General features: G+C 49.3%; 1 protein-coding gene across 7 annotated transcripts; it reads right to left on the bottom strand.

The window, feature by feature from the left end:
- Positions 1-92: 92 nt before the first annotated feature.
- ROBO4 (roundabout guidance receptor 4) lies at positions 93-13,395 on the bottom strand. 7 transcript variants are annotated; one of them, XM_074357162.1, is made up of 18 exons: positions 13,235-13,395; positions 12,569-12,898; positions 12,197-12,354; positions 11,881-12,001; positions 11,465-11,592; positions 11,138-11,366; positions 10,763-10,875; positions 9,899-10,067; positions 9,569-9,754; positions 9,398-9,440; positions 7,335-7,531; positions 6,966-7,211; positions 3,341-3,448; positions 2,999-3,152; positions 2,598-2,720; positions 2,082-2,440; positions 885-1,091; positions 93-751 (listed from the first exon to the last, which is right to left on the bottom strand). In XM_074357162.1, the coding sequence occupies exons 1-18, from the start codon at positions 13,287-13,289 to the stop codon at positions 741-743; spliced, it is 2,937 nt and encodes a 978-aa protein (XP_074213263.1). In that variant the 5' UTR covers positions 13,290-13,395; the 3' UTR covers positions 93-740. The 7 variants fall into 7 exon arrangements, with proteins under 7 accessions (XP_074213263.1, XP_074213259.1, XP_074213261.1 ...); XM_074357158.1 differs by having other exon boundaries at positions 2,598-2,843; XM_074357160.1 differs by having other exon boundaries at positions 2,598-2,843; positions 7,335-7,471; positions 13,235-13,394.
- Between the last annotated feature and the right edge of the window lie 7,999 nt (positions 13,396-21,394).

The following is a 21,394-nucleotide window of genomic DNA, read 5'->3' on the forward strand; positions in this document are numbered from 1 at the left end:
AAACGAGTGACACTCCCTGAGTATCAGTGAATGCTTGATCCCGTTCTAACCCGGGTGCCCTCCCCAAAATCCACGGAGTAATCTCACAGAACTCAAGTCATCATGGCTTTATGGTCTCAAATTCCTTAAGCTTGTAGTGACAACAGTATGAAGAGAGTGCATTTGTCCCACATTTTCGCACTCATTTCCCTTCAGCTTCCTCCCCTGTCTTGAACCCTTTGCCTTGGTACTGAGGTAGGGCTTCCCTGCCTCTGGGGCGCCCCCTGCACCTCCCTTCACGGTGTGGCTGGGGAGAGAGTTGAGCCTGCCACTGTAGGAACGTCCAGAGGGCAGGGCCTGAGAAGCTCCATCCTCCACAGCCCTCGCACATGAGCTTCCTCCAGGAAGAACTCTGGCTCCCCCACTTCCCGGGATCCAGGTGGGTGGGGAGATCAGGAGACAGAGCTGCTTCTTAGGTCAAAAGGGCCTGGTTGTGGGAGAGGCTGGAGCAGAGGGAAGAGCAAGCAGCAGGGGGAGTCAGGTGGAGATCACTTTTTGCTCCTGGGTGCTCCAGGTCTCCTTTGTTCATATTCTGTTTTGCTTTCATGTGTTTTCACAATCCCGGGGGGACAAGGTGGTCCGGCAAGGTGGACCCCAACTGCCGAGAAGCACAGGCTGAGACCCGCACTCCACAGCCCAGGCTGGCGGCTGACAGGAGAGGTGGCTCTGAGCTTCTCTCCCTGGCAGTCTCAGGACACGGTTCAGGAGGAGTCTGCAGGAGAATATGAAGCAGAATGCAGTTAGCCCCCAGCTCCTTGGCTCTCCTGCCAGACGCCAGTCTCCCTCTTGGCTCCCCCGAGAACCCCTCCAGTCAAGATCATGATATTAGCCAGGCAGACACTCACCGCCGGCCTTGGGTGCAGGACAGCTGAGCTGACTTCTCTGGGAAGAGATTCGTGAGTCGGGGGGCCGGGAAAGCAGGCCCCTGGCCAGCCACTGGGTGTGGGTTTTCTCCATGTCCTCCAACCAGTCTGACCTCCACTCCCACGGGGGCAGGGAGAGGATGGGGGTCAGGAAGAGGTCATCCCCAGGGGAGGGAGGTGATGATGCATCTGTCAGGGAGGGTACAGATAGCTGTGGAGGGTTGGCCTCCAGTCCTGGGGATGAGTTTAGGGCCTGTTTAAGGTGTACAACCAATAGTAGACATAACCCAGTCCCACTCGGTCCATCAGTCCCAGTGGCCACATTGCTAGGGGCCTCCGCCCCAGGGAAGGGAAGATGTTCGTTGGTTTCTGCAGAGAGAACAGCTTGAGCTCTTCCCTCCCAGCCCAGCCCTGGCCCTCTGTCCTAGGTAAGCCTTGCTCTTTCATTTGCCACCAGCCTGATGGCTTTTCTTGGGGGCAAAATGTGGAGTTAGGGTTTGTAAGATGGGTCTAGGCATCTGATAGAGTGTATGAGGAAGGGAACACCACAGAGGCACAGGAGGCCCTGACTGCCTTCTTGTGACTTGGGGATAATGGTCCTAGCCTGCTAGACACGTGAGGCAGGGAGCCCAGTTTCTCCTCACCTGCCACAGGCAGGACAGGAGGAAGGCCGTGAAAGCACAGGGGAGGTGAAAGAGAAAACAGAACTTCTCATTGTGAGGACAGATCAGAATCACCGGGCTGGAGTGAGTAGGAGAGGCTGGGGAGCAACCTTTCCTGGAGACCTGTGCCCAGTAAAAGGCGAGTCCTGGAGGTAGCGGAGTGGGCAGTACAGTTGGCTGCCTCTGGGCTTTAGATTTGAACAGTTTGTTCTCATGGGTGACCTTGGACAATTTAAAAAAAACCATTGGACTTAAAATTTCCTCATTTGGAAAGGAACGCTAAAGACTATTCCTCATAGAGTTGCTGTTAATACTGAAGGCATGCAAAGCACTTAACATGGTGCCTGGACATCATAATCCTTAGTAATAATAACCCATAATAAAAACTGGCTGTTTTAAGGGCGATGACAACAAAGATGATGGTTAGGAAGCTTTGCCTCTTGGTTGAGGAGAAACTGTGCCCACTCCATGGTGGAGAGGTGGGGGAGGTGAGGAGTAAGACAGTGCCCTCACGTACCCGTGAACACGCAGTCTGCCTCCCTGGGCTCCAGACCAAAGCCAAAGCTGTCCACAGCCACAGCCAGGGCCCGGGCGAAGTGGGCATCAGCGAGGAAGGAGCCATCGGAGGAGCTGACGAGGCTGGCTCTGGCGCTGGGGGCGTTGTCCTCGGACGCTGAGCCCCAGCCGTTGGCCAAGGAGCCCTCACTGGGGGTGGGGGTGGGGCAGGGCCGAGGTGGGCTCAGCAACCCCCTCACCTCGGACCCCATCCCTCCTCCAGCCCTGCCCATGTCCGCTAGCTCCGAGGCTGTCGGGACACTGATGTAGCCGTAGGTGATGGGGGGTGAAGGAGCCCTTGGCATAGGAGAGACACTGTTCCTAGGAAAAGGCAGAATGGGAGACAGGACATGGTTGGGGTGGCGCAGGGGTGGAGTTGCAGAAACAGGTCAGTTGAGGAAGGCGGGAGGGGCAAAGGTAAGCATATACCTGGCTCGTGCTAATCCATAGTCCTTTGATTTCCACTCAAGCTACTCACCTGGGGGTCTCCTCACCCTCACTGAGCTCCAGGCACAGGGCCACCTCCTCAGGGGTCAGCACACTGTCCTGATCCTCCCCCAGGGACGACAGTGACGAGCTGGACAGGCGACTGGATGCTGGGCTGGGACCAGAGAGGGAAGAGGCCTGGGGGCTGGAGGGGCTGGGGGGACCGGAGGGCATAAGGACGGGGGTGGGGGCTGCTGGCAGTGCGGGGCAGGGAAGGGCTTGGGGCTCCACCGAGTGCCTGATGCGGGCAAGACAGCGATGGCAAGATGGTTAGAGCAGTTCTTCTCGTGCCTGCCCCGCTCCCCTGGACGCACCCACGCTCAGCAAACCCCCACCCCCACAAGCCTGCATCCCCAATGCCCAGCCCTACTTCCTGACCCCATGCCCACTTACTGGATCTGTTGACTCTGAGTGGAGGGTCCATGAGGAAAGAGGGGAGTTGAGGGGAGAGGGCGAGTCACCAGCTCATTCGAGGAGCTGAGGAGCTGTGGTCCCAGGGCCCACCAGGCAACCAGAGCCCGGGGCACCACTCCTGGGGTAGAAGAGTCTGGGCGTGAGATGGCAGAGCCCCATCAGCCGCAGGCCCCGCTGTGCCGGTCTGCACAGGCCCACAGCTTCCTGTCCCCACACTCCCCCACCGAGCATCCCCAGGGACAGAAGCCAGATGTAGGGGCTGGTGAGCCCCACACCCTACCTTACACACCCCCCACTTGCTTATCAGGATACCCCTCTCACCTGGGCTTTGGGGAAGGTTCTTAGAGCCTCTGTTTCTCCCCTCACAGGCCCAGAGCTCTGTAGGGTGGCTGGCTCGGAGCAGCGGGGAGCTGTTGGCCTGGTGCAACTCTGCAAGGGGGAGAGTCAGTAGCTGGGGGACAAGCCTGGGTGGGACTTTCAGACCCCAGCCCCAGGCTCTATCTTCAGCTTTGTCATCCAATTAAGCTTTAGGGTTCCCAAACCCAGAATAAAAAAGGAAGAACCTCTCTCCATCCCCCCCCAACCCCAACCTCCATCCAGGTAGCTGTGATATAAGGAAGGGGCACTAGGCTTGTAGTTAAAACACCTGCACTCATAGCCCAGCTCAGCCACACATTAGCTGTGTGACCTCAGGTAAACCCATTAACCTTTCTGAGCCCATTTCATTTGTAAACAACCACTTCAAAGGATGGTTTTTTCAGTTAATTAAAAACAGATTGGAAAGTTCCTGGCACCTAATAGATTCTCTAAAAAACCAACTTTTTTTTTTCTCTTTACTGTATACATTGCAATTTCCTGATCTCTGTACCCTCACTTGCTACCTACTCTCATGAATTTTGGCTCTATGAAGGCAAATACTCCTTTTCTTGGAGAGAGAATCTGTTAATTTCCATTTCTCCCATGGCAAATTTCTCCCATTGCAAATGGTTCCACAGAGTCCTGCCCCGGTAAACCTGTTTCTCTCACTTGGGGAGGCGGGTTGGACTGTCAAGTTAAGCTGAAGGGTAAGACAAAACCAGGGAGCCCCAAACCATGCCAGGTGTGACCGAGTGTCAGCTGATGAGAAGAGGAACTTTAGAAGAGAACATATATTGGTCTCACTCACGGACGCAATGTCTTGCCCATGGATATTCAATACGTGCTAAGTGAGTGAGTGAACGGATGGATGATATCAGAGATGCAGGTGTAAACACGAGATGAGAAGAATCATATGCAAGATGACAGCTATCATCTGTCCTGCATTGGCCCTTTGGAGACAGAGCTCTGAGTGAACTGTGACGATACAGAAGACCCGGCTGTGGGCAACAACTTGGTTAGGCCCAAACCAAAACAGATCTAAGTTTAGACCAGAGGGAACAGAGTAATAAAGGGAAAAGATTTTCTCAAGACCAGGAACAGAAGAACATCAAGCAAAGGATAAAAGAAAGCCTTCAGATTAGTGTCACAGGATCAGAAGCCCAGACAAGAAGGGGGACCAGAGATCAGGCAGGACCCCTGAGGCAGAGCTGTCTGCTCAGTCTGATCTCAAAGATCTGGGGGCCACATGTGCAGGTTCAGAGCAGGGACAAGGCATTCATCAAGAATCCATCTGGGCCCTAGGAATCCATGTACAGTAGCCAGGCCTTCTGAGCCCCAGGGATGAAAACTCACACAATGTCTAGACTTCCTCCATCCAAATTTCCTTTTGTAACTTTGGCTGGTTTGGTTTTTACTCATTTCCTTTAATTGTTGTGTGACCGAGGGAGTCCTGGAGGCCGGCTTCAGGTGCTCCAGCCCTGCTTTGTCTTGTGCCTTGTTTCTTGACTAAGCTTAGAACTGGGGGCACAGGTTGATTATACTGGTTTGTGTGGAAAAGGAAGGGAAAAAGCAGGTCCTGGAAAAGGCTGTATTTATCCCAGTTCATTTCATTTCCTCTAAAGGATTCTGGTAACAAAAAAGCCTCCTTCCACCTTGCTTCGACTTACTTGGATTTAGTTTCAGTGTTATTTGAATTAAACTATACGGTAAAAATGTTATCAAGGAGGGGTCAAATCTCATTGGGCACACCTGAACTGCAATAAATATTTGTTTGAATTAATTATTTAATGAGGACAGTCAATGTATGTATTGGCAAAGTGCACTAAGAACCTGGTATAATAGATGAGCCATGGGAGAGTACCGTTGTGAGTCTGTTAGTCGTGGAGAGAAAAACCCCAACTAAGGTCAGATAATAAGAAAACAGAGGAAGCGGGGCAGGGCAGGTAGGGGACACTGAGAGAGCCTGCCAGTTTTAGAAGACAAAGAGTCATCAGTCTCTTGGATTAGGTGACAGCAGGAAGGCTGGCTCCACGCCTCTGGATGAGATCTCACTGCTGCTGCCAAGAGTCAGAGTGTCCACCAGCCCAAGGGAATCACTGTGCTCAGCTCGTCCTGGGGCAGTGGTGGAGTGGGGCTGGGGTCAGCAGACAAGGGGCACAGTGAGGACCTAAACCTCTGAGTGAGCTTAGGAAGCTCCATCTCAGAATTGGAACCTTTCTTAAGAATTGACTGTAGAAAATTGCTCATCTTTTCCCAGTGGTATTACTGTTCTCAGAGGGGCTATACATTATATTCAAGTCAGTGTACTTCTCCATGGAAAAGCTAGGGATTGTTTTTTTTTAAAGTCATAGTTTATTTATTTATTTTTTAGTTGGGGGCAGTAATTAGGTTTATTTATTTTTTTTTAATGGAGATACTAGGGGTTGAACCCAGGACCTCCTGCATGCAAAACACACTCTCTACCACTGAGCTATACCTTCCTCCTGGAAAACTAGTTTTTAAAATTAAAATTATACAATCTCTTTTTAGCTGGTATTTCATCACCACAGAGGATTTCCAATGCAATAGCTCTGATGGGAAGCTGGAAAAGATGCCAGCTTTAGGGTCATATAATTCTGGATATCGGACAAGATCTTAATTACTCTGAATACATCCTTTATCTTAGTAAAAGTTGGATTATATCCACTTAAAAAATTGACTGTTGAACATTTGTAAACCTCACTAATCAGTACAGAAGGCTCACGAAGACAGCAGAGAGAGTGCAGGCCAACGTTCAGAAACAGGAGAAAAGAGCGAGAGAATAGATTTCCCAAGGGTGCTCCCAGATGGATTCAGAGTAGCCTTTGGAAGCAGACCATCCTGGCTTCAAATATGCAGTCTGCAGCTTATGGACCTGGGGTTTTGAACAAGTTAGCCAATTCTGATCTTCTTTCCCTGTCTGTAAAATTAGAGAGAGAACGCCTAGCCAGTACGTTGTAAGGATTAAATAAAATAATAAATATAAGTAAAGAACCTAACAAATAGTAGTTGCTAAAGAAATAGAGGCTAGAATTACTTCTTTCTGGAAAGTCAAAGCAAGGAGCCAGAAGTCAGGAGAGAAATCTGAGCAGAAAGGAAATACTCATTCTTCTCTGGGAAGCAGCTTGGGGGTCTGTCCCTGGGCAGACCTGTACATGGTGCAGGTACATTGTACATACGTACACAGGACACAGTGCAGAGCTAATGAGAGCCTGAGGCTTCATGCGAGCACTGGTCACATTCGTCCAGGTTCAAGAATTAGACTTTGAGCTCATAGAGACTAAGGACTTGTCTGGTGTCTCTGTGTCCCCCTGTCCGGCATGCAGAGGTGCTTACTAAATGTTTGCTAAGTTGAGCTAGTGCAGAAACAGGGCCCACTACTGGTGTGGTGAAACCCAGGCAAGAGCACAGTGTGAGGAGAAGCCGAGGCGAGTGCACTCCGTGCAGGGTGCTTGGCCACAGGCGACCGTCAGGGCAGCAGAGCGGAAGCAGTGGGCGGGATGCAGCCCACACAGGCCCACACGTGCCCCCTACCACCCACTTCAGGCTGTGTCTATCCTCCCATCCTTACCTTGCTTCTTTTTGGCCTTCCAAGCCTCTGCGGGGGCCAGAGACAAGCGCGGAGAAGAGAGGCCTCTGCGGCCGCAGAGGCTGTCTGAACTGGGCCAGGGGCTGGAGAGCCGGGCCAGCTGGGGCGCCAGCCGCCTGACAGCTGGGGCCTGGGGGCTGGAAGGCAGCTCGGCGATGAGGGAGCCATAAAAAGTGCTGGTGTCGGGAAGCAGGGGCACGCCAGGGCTTCGGGGATCCCAGGAGATCACTGCAATAAAAACCGACAGGAGGAATTATGGTGAACGCCCCCACCCCAATGTCCTCCTTCCCCAGCCCTGGGATCCTGGCTCCACTGCTGGGTCCGGCTCCCCTAACCCCTAGGCATCCTCACGGGAGCGGTGACCGTCTAGAGGGTCCCGGGGGTCCACTCCCAGCCGGCTGCTGAGGCTGCTGCTGCTGCTGAGGTCTCGGGAGCCAGATGTGGAGCGCCAGGTGTCTGCCAGCCATGGGGAGTCGCTGTGATCCGTCCTGGGCAGTGCAGGGCAGGGGGTGCAGAGAGGTTGATTGAAGTGACAGCCAAGACTCCAGCTTAGGCGGGTAGCAGAAGGGGTGGAGTAGACGATGGTCCTGGCTTTATTCTTACTACTTTTTAGCCCTTCACAGACTCCTTAAGATCTCTGATCTGGTGTCCCAAACTCAGCACACTTGTCTTGGTCTGGGGTTTGGGGAAGTTCAAGTTTGCCCAGAGCTAGGAGATATTCAAGAGAGACTCTTTGCACTGAGACAAAAAGAACACAGATCTGGAGCCAGATCTGCTGCAGCCTAGCTGTGCAACCCCGGGCAACTCTGTCTGCTAGCCTCTCTAAGCCCCAGTTTCCCTATCTGTAAAATAGCAACAGTAAGGCCTTCCACACAGGCTGCTGCTGTGAGCTGAGATGAGGAAAGGTGAGATCACTCAGCTGGCAGAGATGAGTTTGCTACATGGATGTGGGCCTCTCTACCTCTAGTCTGGCTCCCTTTGAACAGGGTACCATGCCAGCTGCTTGAGTGATCTTTCAAGAACAGGGATCAGACCAAAGCACTTTCCTGCCTAAAATTTTCAGTGGCTCCCCATTTACCAAGATAGAGCCCAGCTGCCTAGCATGGCTAACAGGGCCCTCGTTGGTCTGGCTTCCAGGTCCTCAACCTTACCTTGGCTCTGACTCAGCCCACACCCTATGCCCCAGGCAGACCAAAATGCTAGTCTTTCCCCACGAACACAGCAGGCTGTTTCTTGCTGTTCCCTTTGCCCTTTGCCTTCTTCCTGTCAGGAAGACTGTGAAACTTTCTTCCTCCCATAGTTCCCAACCCAGCCCCCTCCATGTATCTGTACATGTTTCTGCACTTTCAACACTGGGTTACATTTACGCCAGCACTGAGGTTTCCTGGCAGCCCGAGACTGTTCTAAAGGAATGAATGAACAAAGTGATCAGAATGCAGTCTCTCTCAAGGACAAGGGATGAAGTCCCAGGGCAGCTACAGAAAGTTCAGGGCAGAGCAGACCAAGCCCAGGAGGTAGCTGGGAGAGAAAGACAGTTCAATCAGCACAGAACAACACAGAAATACAGCACCAGCCAGCAGGGAGCCTTGCTCTGGACTGAGAAACTGACAGCAAAATGGTAGCCCAACAGCTGGATGTGTCTGGCACTTAGCAGGTGCTTGATAAACTCCTGGTGAATAATGCAGACCTGGAATGTGACGCCTCCAGGAGGAAATCTAATGAGATAAAGAGCAAGAGAAGGTGGGCTGAGATGAAATGGTTATTTAGTGTAAAACTCAGCCAATAGGAGAAAAAAGGATGTTTTCTTTCCTGGTGTCTTGTCTCATAACCACAGACATGCTCTGCAGCCAAACACACTTGGAGCAGATGGACCTGCAGACTGGCTCTGTTATGGAGAACAAGGAGTGAGAATTTATCATGTGGGGCAGAGCACGCCCCCTGCTGGAACTGTGGGTGGATTATTGTGAAGGAAAGATGCCTCAGTGGGTAGGTGATTTACTGAAACAAAAGGCACTACCAGGTAGATGCTGAGTGTGCTGAGAAAATCAGAAACCAGACTGGTCCTCCAGTGCTAGTTCTTCTCCACCTGGCTGAATGAGCCAGTGGGGGAGCGCAGTGTTAACAACAGTTTGTGACAAGAACACTAGGTTAGGAGTTCAGAAGGCAGCTACTAGCCTTGGGCAGTCACTTAAGTTTTGAGTCTCAGTTTACTCACCTGTCAAGTGGTATAATAGGAACATTAATAAATAAAGATAAATGTATTCTTGCTTGAAATTCAGGGGAGATTCAGGTCCTGGGATGCCAAACTTCCTGGTAGCAGGGGAGACTAGTACTCCAGCCAATTCTCTGTTCCCAGCTCCACTGTCCCTCGGCCCCTCTGCCCCTCCCTCACCTCAAGCCCTTTCATCTCTCACCTGTGTTTTAGGATGGCGTCCTCACTGGTATACCGGTACAGACCTGGGAGAGGGCAGGAGGAAGGCTCAATTCAGAGTCCCCAGCACCTGGCCAGAGGTCTAAACCCCTGGAGTACCCTGGCTGGACCCAGGGAAGGCCTGACCACCTGGGAGTCCGCTTTACCTTCTTACCTGGGCCCAGGTGCATCCCCGATCGACGCCGGCGGTGGATGCACACGGCGGTGCCCAGCAGCAGCAGCCAGAGCACAACGCCCCCACTGGCAATGACCTCTGGCCGCCTCAAGGCCGCCCTCAGCTGCTCCAGGGTCCACGGGCCATGCGCGCTGGGCTCCCGGGCAGCTCGCTCCATGGCCTGCTCTGTATGGGAATTTGAGCTCAGAGACAGAGGGCAGGTGAGACAAGGAGGGTCAGGCAGACAAGGGGGAGGAGCTGGAAGTGTGAGGAGGGAGAGAGGAAGGTAGGAATGGGGGCTGGATGGGGATGAGTGGGCACTGTCCTCACCTAAAAGGAGGCAGACAGGGTGGCTGGGCTGCCCTGCCCCAGCGCCGGTGACTGCAGCCACTTGTACGCAGTAGGAGCCTGGCATTTGGGTGGCGATCTCCAGCTGGGTCTGCTCGCCTGCCACGGTCCAGTTGGCTGGGGCCAATGACGTGTTGCCCAGGCTCCAGACCTGAGGCATAGACAGAGGTGAGCTCGGACCCCAGCACCATCCCAGCAGCTGAGCCCCTCATCTGCAGGTCAGACTCTGGGCATGTGGTCCTGCCGTTCATCTGGGGACACCCCCACATGCACCCACATTTCCTATTCCCGTCTCCCTTACAGAGTGGGAGGCTGACAGAAGAGGAACAAAAGCAACCGCTGAAATAGGACTTAGACCAGAGGTTCTCAAACTCTAATGTGCCTCCGGGTCACTTGAAGAATTTGTTAAAGTCCAGATCACCAGCCAGTCCCATCCCTAACTTTTTGATTCCCAAAACCTGGGAAAGGACCTAAGAATTTGCATTTCTGACAAGTTCTCAGGTTTTGCTGATTTGCTGTGCAAACTCAGACACCACTGCCTTAGAAGTCAGAGTCAGACACAGCCTGCTTTGATTCCTGTTCTGTTTCCTAGACCTGTGACCTTAGCCTCATGTCTCATGTCTGTAAATTAGGGATAACGACCCAGGGTAGACTATAGAAGGAATGAGAGTAAGTTCTTGGCAGTGTCTGGCACACAGTAAGGCTCGTGCTCAGCAACAGTAAGTTTCCCTCACTTCTCTGTGCAGGTACTGTCTCTTAGTGCCCAGAGCAAGGGTCACCAGAATGCCAGGGAAGAGGGATGACCTGGCACTTCCGGGAAGGGGTGTGTCGTCTTGAGGGGGGTACCTGGTAGCCGCGGATGATGCCATTGTGGTTTTCAGTAGGTGGTGGGAACCAGCTCACAAGGACACTGCCATTGCCAGGCTTCAGGGTCACCTCCTGGGGAGGGGCACTGGGCACTGAGGGGCGGGAGAGAGGTGGTAAGGGATACTGAGGGAGAGGACTCCAAGGAAAAGAGCTGGAATGGGGCACAGGGTCAGAGGCCACACTGATGAGAGTAAGAGCTTCTTGCAGCTCTGCTTGCTGAGCCAGGACAGAAGGGAGTCCAGGGGAGGACCCACCATCCCGTCCCCTCCGCCATAGAGTGGGACAGTTCAGGGATCCCCAGACAAGAGGGGGCTGGGGGTCCATTGTTGGGTTCTGGGATCATCTTTCCCTGACCTTGTTCAGGCAGCCTTAGGAGCAGCACGTTGCTGTCAGGGCCTTGAGCCCGGCCGGAGGATGGTCTCACTTTGAACTCGTAGTCTTGGCCCCAGTGGAGGCCTCCAAGCTCTGCGCTCTGCCACCCAGCCAGCAAGGCCTCTGCCCATGGAGCTCCCTGGCCTCCAGGGGCAGCCTGGGCCCTGAACAGGGCGGTGTAGGACTGAGCGGGGGCAGCAGGGCCGCTTACCTGGGAAAGAGTCCAGAGGAAGCGGGTGGGCTCAGGGGTCTCACGACCAGCCCCTTCCTGAGCGGTGGCTGGCCCCACCCACAGGTCCTCAGCCTTACCTTCCAGCTGAGCCACACAGCAGGCCCAGGCTTCGTGCCCTTCGCAGGGTCCGAGTTCAGCAGGGTCACATTTTCCAGCTGAATGCGCACAGCCAGAAGCTCCAGGGGCTCCCTGTAGTCCTGCGTCTCTGTGGGGAGCACAGGGCTGGGATGGGGCCTATAGGCCAGAGTGAGGAATTGAGGAGTGGAACATCCCTCAGCCACCCAGGAGCCAAAATTCCCAGGTTGCCCAGCTCTAGAGCTCTCTTATTTCCACTCTAGGATGGGGAAACCGTGCCTAAATGGGGTCCCCACCACTCTGACCCTGATCCCAGGTTAAGCCCCACACACCCTAACCCCAGCCAAAACCAGATCATACCACCCTAATTGAAGCCCCCAATCTTGGCCCTGACTTTAGCTGACCACCCTTCCCTTACCCTGGACAGACACCCTGGCTGCCCGGCTCTCCCGTTGTCCCGCACTGTTGGTGGCCACACACATATAGGTCCCCGTGTCGCTCTTCTCTGCTCTCGCCATCAGCAGGGACCCCCTGGACACCTGTCAGGGCCAGGCGCATTGTGAAGTCTCCCGCTTGGGGAGGGCCTGTGAGTGGGGAGGGAAGCCCTAAGGCCTCACTGCCTCCCCTCCTGAAATTTTGCAGGGCCTGCGGGGCTGGAGGGTGGGTCAGTCCCTCAGGATGTGCAGAGCTGTGGCCAGGACAGGATGAAGTATGAGGAAGGGAGCTACACTCACCGAGTGCCGCCCTGGCTGCAGGGCCAGGGGTTTCCCATCCTTCCACCATGAGACTGTGGGCTCTGGGTGGCCCCAGGGTGGCCCACACTCCAGAACCATCTGTTCGCCCACTGTGGCTACTATGTCCCGAGGCTGGATCTGGAAATCTTCCCGAAGGACTGTGGGGAGAATGGAGGGTCGGCAGGGAGCGGTACCCAGTGCTCCCTCCCAGGTCCTGCCTCGGCGCCTCCAACCAGGTTTGCCCCACCCACTCTGTGTTACCTGCCTTTTCACTGCCATGTGCTCAGTCTTCAGAGCCCCACCTCCCAGGTCATCTATTTAGGGCCATCCCAACCCGGCTGTCCCTCCCAAGTCTCCCAGCCCAGGCCTCACCAGCCACAGAGAGCCGAGCACCCCGGCTGACTGCTGTGCCCAGCCGGTTGCTGGCCTCGCACGTGTAGACACCCAGGTCTGTGGATAGGGCCTGGTCATCGTGGGCATGTCCCCTGGGAGGGGGCCGCAGCAGCAGGAGGGTTCCGTCAGGTAGGAGGTGGTGTACGTCTGGGGGCACCATGCTCAGGGGCTGCCCATTCAGCAACCAGCGGATGGTGGGAGGCGGCTGGCCTGAGGCCTGGCAGTTCATCCTGGCTGGGCCAGGGCCCTGGAGCAGCTGGTCTTCGGGGTGGACTAGAATTTGGGGTGGGGAGTCCTGAGCCAGAGCTCCTGGGAGAGAAAAGGAGGTAGAGCTGGTCTGACTACCAGTAGGGCCCCCAAACCCCTGCACTCCTCCTCTGGCTTCCCTTGTCTAAAGATCTGCTCCCAAAGAACACGCTAGCAGGGAAGGGAGAGGAACATGCCAGCAGGCATGGCATCCAGGTGAGGGCCTGCAGAGCTCTCAATCCGTCTGTCTCTCTGTCTTACTCTCAACATCACCATCACCATCATCATCTCTGGTACCCCAACTGCAAAAGGGAAGCAAAAGTGCAAGGGGGCCTCTTCCCTGCCTTGGCCAGGCCTTGGATCAAGGGAGAGTGGGCTGGGGGGGGGGGCGGTGCTCACCGATGCCGAGCAGAAGCAGGAGAGGCAGGGGCCAACGAGCCCCAAGGAGGCTCATTCCTCCAGCACCCACGGCAGCTCCCAGGCCTCTGTCCTTGTCCGCAGCACTTTGTCCTACTGAGCTCACAGCGGAGGGAAGGCGGGGCGGGGCGGGGTGGTGGTGGTTGTTTGTGACTGAGACTCTGCCCCAGGAGGGAAGCGGCTTTGAGGAAACCGATGCTTCCTGCCTGGCCCTCAGTGCCTAGGAGAACTGGGAGGAGGCCAGAGGAGAGAAACTCTCTGACCTTGACCCTTTAGTCATAATCTCTGTCTCCAACCCCAGCCCTAGGGTTTACCTTGTGATCTAGTCTGGGATTTCTAAGAGGTAATTCTCACACTAACCATAACTCCAACCACAGTTTTGATCCTTTAACTAAGCCTCTATTGAACCCTTGAATCCCAATCCCAATTACTTTGCTTCTAAGTGACCCTCTGCTAGAGTGGAACAGAAACCCGGAGGAGGAATCTCAGGGTCCAGCATTCAGCAGCTCGGGGTAGAAGAAAGCCAGCCAAGGAAGCTAAGTGGGGAGGGCAGGAGTGTCTGGTTACGTCTGGTCCATTTCCCAAGGAGATGTGGGGACAGTAGGACAGAAGATAGGAAGAATTAAAGGCTCTGTGACAATCTGGGAGATGCCCATAGTATGTTCCTAGTCAGATAAGATAAGAGACAGATAAGCTTCTGTGACAGACAAGGTCTGGTTAAGTGACCTGACCCCTGAAAGTCAATTTCCTTATTTGTAAAGTGGCAATAACAACAACAACAACAACAATAATAATAATAGTTCCTGCCTTGAGGCCTGAAGCAAGGGAGGGTATAAAGCATAAAATCACTTAGTACAATGCCTAGTGCATTATAAGTGATCAGTAAAGCTCAGCCAGTATTGTTACTTACTTTCATGCACAACCCATCACTGAAATTATTTGAGCATCCTTGGCCAGCAGGGATATTTTTCAGGCCCTGGAAATGTGTTTGGAGTAGATGACCTTTGAGAGTCTTTCCAGCCCTGAAAACTTATGTCTAGAGCAGACAGGCCTGTAAAGTCAGTGCTCACCTTGCCACTCCCCGCCTCCATACCCGCCCTAGAGAAAGGCAGCTCTCCCCTCTCACAGCCCAGCTCCTGTTTACAGGTTTCTTCCTTCCAAATCTGGAATCTCAGACATTTCCTGGAGTTGTTCCCGGAAGGCCAAGGCCAGGCTCCGGGGGCTCAGGGAAGAATGTCCAGCCTTTGTTCCCCATTGTTCCCGGCCAGCTCCTTTGTAGGGCCCCTAACCCAGCTGACGGCCTCCCTTCCTCCCCCTTCCCAGCCTGGTCTCGGTGCCAGCCACAGCCACAGCCCTCATGGCCTATTGAGAGGAAGACCTCTTTCACTCTCCTCTCTCATCGCAAATGCAGACCAAGACAGATTAAGACAATCAGAGCAAGAGAGCGCCGTGGTCTCTACAAACAGGGCATTTCCAAGGCATAAAGAACAGACAGTGAAAGTAACAGTGGCAGAGCTAAAAGAAGAATTGGGGTCAGACTTTGTTATTTCAGAAGTAGAGAAGTTAAGAGCAACGACAAAGTCCGTGGCATCTTCCTGGGTGTACGTGTGCCAGGCAGGATGGTGGAGTAAAATTTATGGGGTCAAAGATCTGTGGGGCCAGAGTGATAAAGGGGGTATTCATATGGATACTGATGTCAGCCAAGGTGGGGACAAGAAAGGATGTGGTGGGACAATGGATTTACTGCCCATACAGCCAATTTAGGATTCCTCAGATGCAGAGCTCCCAAGCCAGTCCAGCTCCCTGACTCCCTGTTCCCCAAGAATGGTGCTGTCACCAGTCCTTCCTTAGTCTCTTCTGCTTAGACATTAGACCTGGGGAGATTGACCATGTTCTATGCTAATGATTTAACTGCAGCTTGATTTTACTCAAATCTCTACAATCCCAAAAGATGTTTCCCTCAGGGAGATGAGGGCAAGCCTCAAAGGAATTCAGATTCATGACAGTCCTGTCCTCAGCGGAGTGAGAATGGGCAAGCGACATAGTGAGGAGAGATGCCAGTGCCGTACTGCAGGAACGGAGCCCCAAGGCTGCGGCAGCTGGAGGAAGGGCCCCAGCCCTGCCGTCAGGTGCCTCACTCCTGGAGATCGTCGTCTGCACAGCCTCTCCCCTTCCCCGGACTCTGGAGACCCACGTGCTAAGGACTGATGGGGACTGGAGGGGCCCATTTCTCTGAGCTGTTCCTGGAGGAGGTTCAGACTTTCTCCTCACTCAGTCCAAGCATCCAGGGCACTCAGGAATCCATGAAGTGATGGCCAAGGGGACTTCCCAACAGCGAGGTGTGTCTGGGTGGCTCTTGGAGACCACCGTGCTCATTTCCAGCAGCCTGGTCCATCAGCATCCTGATTGTCTCATTTCCACACACTAAGGAAGAGCCGACTTTGTGAATCATGGGGATGACGTTAGTCATTAGTCGATGGGAGCTGCCTCCAGCTATTTCAGGAAAGATCTGCTCTGGGACCTGGTGATGTGCCAGCCAGTGACGTGTTTAGATAGTATCTTCCTTCACCCACTGGTGTTAGAGTTTTGTGTTTTTGTGAGTAACTCTTTTGTTGTTTGTCAGGGGGAAGAGAGAGGAGAGAAATTAAGTGCCCTTCTTAAGGGCCCTCCAGAGAACATTTTTTCCACTCTGTCTCCTGGCTTCTCTGGAGTCTTATTCTGGGTCCTCTGAAAATGCAGCCAGGGCCTCAAGAGGTCCTGTAGCTTATGCTTTTGACCTCTTGAAACATTGCTCTGAAATTACCCTGGGAAGAAGCTCAGTTTATCCATATGGAGCTGAAATAAGCTTTTCTAGCTGATTCCTAAACCTATGAGCCAACAGTATGTATCACTCACCAGACATGTGAGTGAAGCCATCTTACACATCCAGCAGCAGTTCAAGATGCCAGATGATATAGTCACTTAAATGACCTCATGCAGCAGCAACACATGAATTACCTAGCTGGGTAGAGTCCAAATTGCTGAGACAAAGAATTGTGATAGAATAAACTGGATATTCTTTTAAGTCATTCAATTTTGGGGTGGCTCGTTACAGAGTAATAAAGAAATGAGACATCTTGATATTATGTCTAATAGTTTATAGGTTCTTTTTGAGTTGTCTATGTAGAAAATATAATCTAAATATAAATGAATTTCTGTTTTTTAAATTTCCCATCTTCATAGCTTTTTGTTTCTTCTTCTGCTTTATTGGTATGATGGTGAATACAAGAAGTGATTGTGGGTATTTTTGTTTACTTCTTCATTTTAAAAGGAATATGTCTAGAAGATGGCAGAGTAGTAGGACCATGAGCTCACCTCTCCACGTGACCACAGCAAAACCACAACTGACTGCTAAACATCAAAAAACCAACCAAACAAACAAAAAACTGGAACCTAGCAAAAAAGATCTTTTTCAACTGGAAACATAAAAAGGGAACAGGACGGTAGGAGGGGGTCTGCTCATGATAAAATCGGGCCCCATACCCACAAGGTGGGTGACCCACAAGCTGAAGAATAATTAAGTTGCAGAGGCCTTCCCACAGCAGTGAGAGTTCTGGGCACCACGTCAGGCTCCCCAGCCCAGGTTCCAGCACTGGGAGGAGGAGACCCCAGGACACCTGGGCTTGAAGGCCAGTAGGGCTTAGCTCCAGGAGCCCCACAGGACTGGGGGAAACAGAGACTTCATTCACTTGGGAAGTGTACACAGAATCTCGTATACTCCGGGTCCAAGAGCAGAGGCAGTGATTTCATAGGAACCTGGGCCGGACCTGCCTGCTGGTTTTGGAGGAACTCCTGGGGAGGTAGGGAACTGCTGCAGCTCACCCAGGGGACATAAAAGCTGGTGGCAGACATTCAAGGAGTGTTCATCTACATGAGCTTTCCTGGAGGCTGACATCTTGATTGGATCATTAGTACCAAGACCTAGCCCCACCCAACAGCCTGTAGGCTTAAGGGCTGGGAAACCTCAGGCCAAACAACATACTGGTCGGGAACGTAGCCCACCCATCAGCAGAATTCCTGAGCCACAAATGCCTCTAGACCCTACCCCCTAGAGGTCCAGGACCAAGCTTCACCCAGCAGTGGGCAGGACTCCTCCTGCCAGGAAACCCACATGAACCTCTAGTCCAGCCTCAGCCACCAGGGGCAGATACCAGAAACAAGAAGACGACAATTCCAAAGCCTGTGGAAGGAATCCACAAACACAGACCAGACTCTACACTGGGACCGGCTGGACCCTGGCCCTCAGGTGACAAGAAATTAGTGTACTGCTAGGACACATAGCACGTTTCCCACAGAGGGCCATCTCTCCAAGGTCAAGAAATGTAACTAACCTATCTAAAATACAAATAGAAAGGGAGACAACGTGAGGCGGCAGAGGAATATCTTCCAGGCCAAGGAGCAAGATAGGCAATTTATCTGAGAAAACGTTTAGAGTAATGATGATAAAGACGTTCAGAGAACTCAGAAGGAATATAGATTCAAGTATAGAGTGAAGTTTTTAACAAAGAGTTGGAAAATATAAAGAATACTCAGAGTTGAAGAATAAAATCAGTGAAATGAATAATACATGAATATTACATAATGAATATTACATTATTCATTAATAATAATAATAATAATACATTATTCATTAATACTAGAAGGAACTGAGAATAGACTAAATGAGGCAGAAGAACGGATCAGTGAGCTAGAAGACAGATTAGTGGAAATCACTACTGCAGAACAGAAAAAAAAAAGAATGAAATGAAATGAGGATAGTTTAAGAGAACTCTGGGACAATATGAAGCATACTAACATTCACATTATAGGGGTCCCAGAAAGAGAAAAGAGAGAGAAAGGACCTGAGAAAATTTTTGAAGAGATAATTACCAAAAACTTCCCCAACTGGGGAAAGGAAATAGTCACCAAGTCCAGGAAGCCCACAGAGTTCTACATAGGATCAACTCAAAGAGGAACACACCAAGGCACATAGTAATCAAACTGAAAAAAATTAAAGATAAGGGGAAGATATTAAAATCAGCAAGAGAAAAGTGACAAATGCACAAGGGAATGCCCATAAGGTTATCAGCTGATTTTTCAGCAGAAACTCTACAGGCCAGAAGGGAGTGGCACCACATACATAAAGTGATGAAAGGGAAACACTTAGAACTAACAAGCTACCCAGCAAGGCTCTCATTCAGATTTGATGGAGAACTCAGTAGCTTCACAGATAAACAAAAGCTAAAAGAATTTCAGCACCACCAATCCAGCTTCACAACAAATGTTAAAGGAATGTCTCTAGTCATCAAATCACAAGAAAAGAGAACAAAAAGAAGAAAGGGGGAAAAAAGGCCTACAAAAGATTGCTTTGGCAGTTCGGGGTCTTTTATTGTTCCATATGAATTTTGGAATTGATTTTTCTAGTTCTGTGAAAAATGTCATGAGTATTTTGACAGGGGTTGCATTGGATATATCTCATTGTGAGTTTCATCTGCATTTCCCTGATATTGGTGATGGTGAGCAACTTTTCATGTTCCTGTTGATCATCTGCATTTCCTCTTTTGGAAAAATGTCTGTTCAGTTCTTCTTCCCATGTTTTAAGTGGGTTGTTTGTTTGTTTGCTTGCTTTTTAATTGAAGTACAGCTGATTTAAAATGTTGTATTAGTTTCTGGTATATAGCACAGATGGACTTGGAGGGCATTCTGCTAAGTGAAGTCAGACCAGACAGAGAAAGACAAATACTGTAAGATATCACTTACATGTGGAATCTAAAAAAATACAACAAACTAGTGAATATAACAGAAAAGAAACAGACTCAGATGTAGAGAAGGAACTAGTGGTTACCAATGGGGAGAGGGAAGGAGGAGGGGCAAGATGGAAGTGGAGGGTTAAAAGGTACAAACTATAAGGTATAAAATAAACTACAAGGATGTATTGTACAACATGGGGAGTATGGCCAATATTTAATAATAACTATAAATGAATTATAACCTTTAAAAATTATGAATAACTATATTGTATACCTATAACATATAATATTGTACATCAACTATACTTCAATAAAAATAAAAATGTAAAATAAATACATAAAGTTAAAAAAAACCCTCCCCCAAACCCCAAAACAAACAAACAAACAAAAAAGGAATATGTCTCATGTTTCACAATTAAGAATGAGGTTTGCTGTTGGTTTTTGTAGATATTATTTATCAGTTTTAAAAGTATCCTTTTATTTCTAGTTTGTTAAAGTTTTTATCATAATTATTAAATTCCACAAATGTTTTTTCAGCATCTGTTGAGATACTTTGTCTCCTTTAACCTGTTAATATGGTGAATACCATTTATAAAGTTTCTAATTTTGAATTATTTTTGCATTCCTGGCATAAGTACAATTTGGTCATGATATATATCCCTTTTACATATTCCTGGATTCATTTGCTTATATTTTGTTTAGGGCATTTTGCATCTATATTCATGAGATTGACTCATAATTTTTTCCCTCATACTTTTCTTGTCTCATTTTGTAATCAGGGTTTCACTGGTCTCATACAGTAAGTTCAAGAGTATTCACTCTGTATCTATTTTCAGAAAGAGTTTATATAACATACAAAGTATCTGTTCCTTGAATATTTGGTAGGACTCATAAGTGCATTTGAGCTGATATTTTCTTTGTAGGAAGATTTTAATTTCTTTTTCTAATTCAATTTTCTTAATGGTTACAAGATTATTCAGGCTTTTAAATTCTTTTTAAATAAGTTTTAGTAAGATACATTTTTCTAAGAATTTTTCTACTTTGCCTAAGTTTTCAAATTAATTTTGTTTATATTGTCACTTTATTTGTTCTGTCTATGCTGGATCAGTAATTATTTTCTCCTTTTTTTTCATAATATCATTTATGCATTTTTTAATCTTTTTCCATGACCAATCTCACTAGCAATTTCCTTTTTAAGTAATCCTTTCAGAGAAATAACTTTTGGCTAGTTGATCCTCTGTATTATATTTTTCTTTCTCTATTTCACTCATTTTTACTGATCTCTCTATTATTTCATAATTTCTATTTCGTTTGACTTTGCTTGATTGCTCCTTTTCTAACGCTTTAAGTTGGATGCTTTCCTCTTTAATTTGCAACCTTTCTGCTTTAAATATAAGCATTTAATGCCGTAAACTTTCCCCTTAGTGACATTTTTGCTGCATCTTGTAAGTTTTGACAGAGCATGTTTTCATGTGCTAACTAGATATCTGTATCCCTTCCTTGGTGAGGTGTCTGTTCAGGTCTGTTGCCCACTTTCTAATTCGGTTGTCTGTTTTTTTTATTGTTGAATTTTAAGAGTCTTTTGTATATGTTGGATAACAGCACTTCATCAGATACATCTTTTGCAAATATTTTCTTGCAGTTTGTGGCTTATCTTTTCATTCTGTTGATACTATCTTTCAGAGAGCAAGAGTTTTTCATTTTAATGAATTCCAGCTTATGATTATTTCTTTCATGGATTGTGCCTTTGGTGTTGTATCTTAAAAGCACTGGCATACCTAAGGTCCTCTAGGTGTTCTCCTGTGATCTTCTAGGAGGTTTAAAGTATAATGTAGATTTAAGCTTTAAAATTTCTATCATAATTTCTTCTTTAATACATGATTTATTAAGAAGTATTTTTTAATACACAAATGAAGGGAATTTTATATAACTTTTCACTATTGCCTTCTAATTTAATTTGTAGTCAGAGAATGGAGTCTGTATGATAACAACGCTCCAAAATACATTGAGCTTTACTTTATGCCCTAGTCAATATGCATATGGTCAATTTGGGGAGAATGTTTCATATATTCTTTGGAAAAATAAGTATTCTTTAATTGGCATAGACCTTTATATATTTTCAGAAATGACACTTGTATGTTAAACTATTAAAATCTTGCAATTCTTCACTATCTTTTTAAGTCTGCTTGACCAATTGGTAATTGAGAGAGAGATGCTGAGATCTTCCACTGCAAAAATAGATTAGTAAGTTTCTGTCTGTAACAGTATCAATTTTTACTTCAAATATTTTGAGGTTAATTCATTAGATATGCATAATTCAATTTTAGTTTTGTTTTTTGGTTAAAAAAATCTTTTAATATTATGTAGTTACCCT

The sequence above is a fragment of the Camelus bactrianus genome, chromosome 33, assembly GCF_048773025.1.
Source record: "Camelus bactrianus isolate YW-2024 breed Bactrian camel chromosome 33, ASM4877302v1, whole genome shotgun sequence".
In the NCBI taxonomy this organism is placed as follows: Eukaryota; Metazoa; Chordata; class Mammalia; order Artiodactyla; family Camelidae; genus Camelus; species Camelus bactrianus.

Bases quoted from the DNA above. Each gene is read 5' to 3' on its own strand.
- ROBO4 (XM_074357158.1), bottom strand. From the start codon at position 13,289: ATGAGCCTCCTTGGGGCTCGTTGGCCCCTGCCTCTCCTGCTTCTGCTC. The intron at 11,593-11,880 runs GTAAGGGAAGGG...TGCTCCCCACAG, and splicing joins AGCCAGGGTGTCTGTCCAGG to AGACGCAGGACTACAGGGAG. The intron at 7,532-9,397 runs GTGAGAGATGAA...TACCCGCCTAAG, and splicing joins GACGCCATCCTAAAACACAG to CTGGAGTCTTGGCTGTCACT.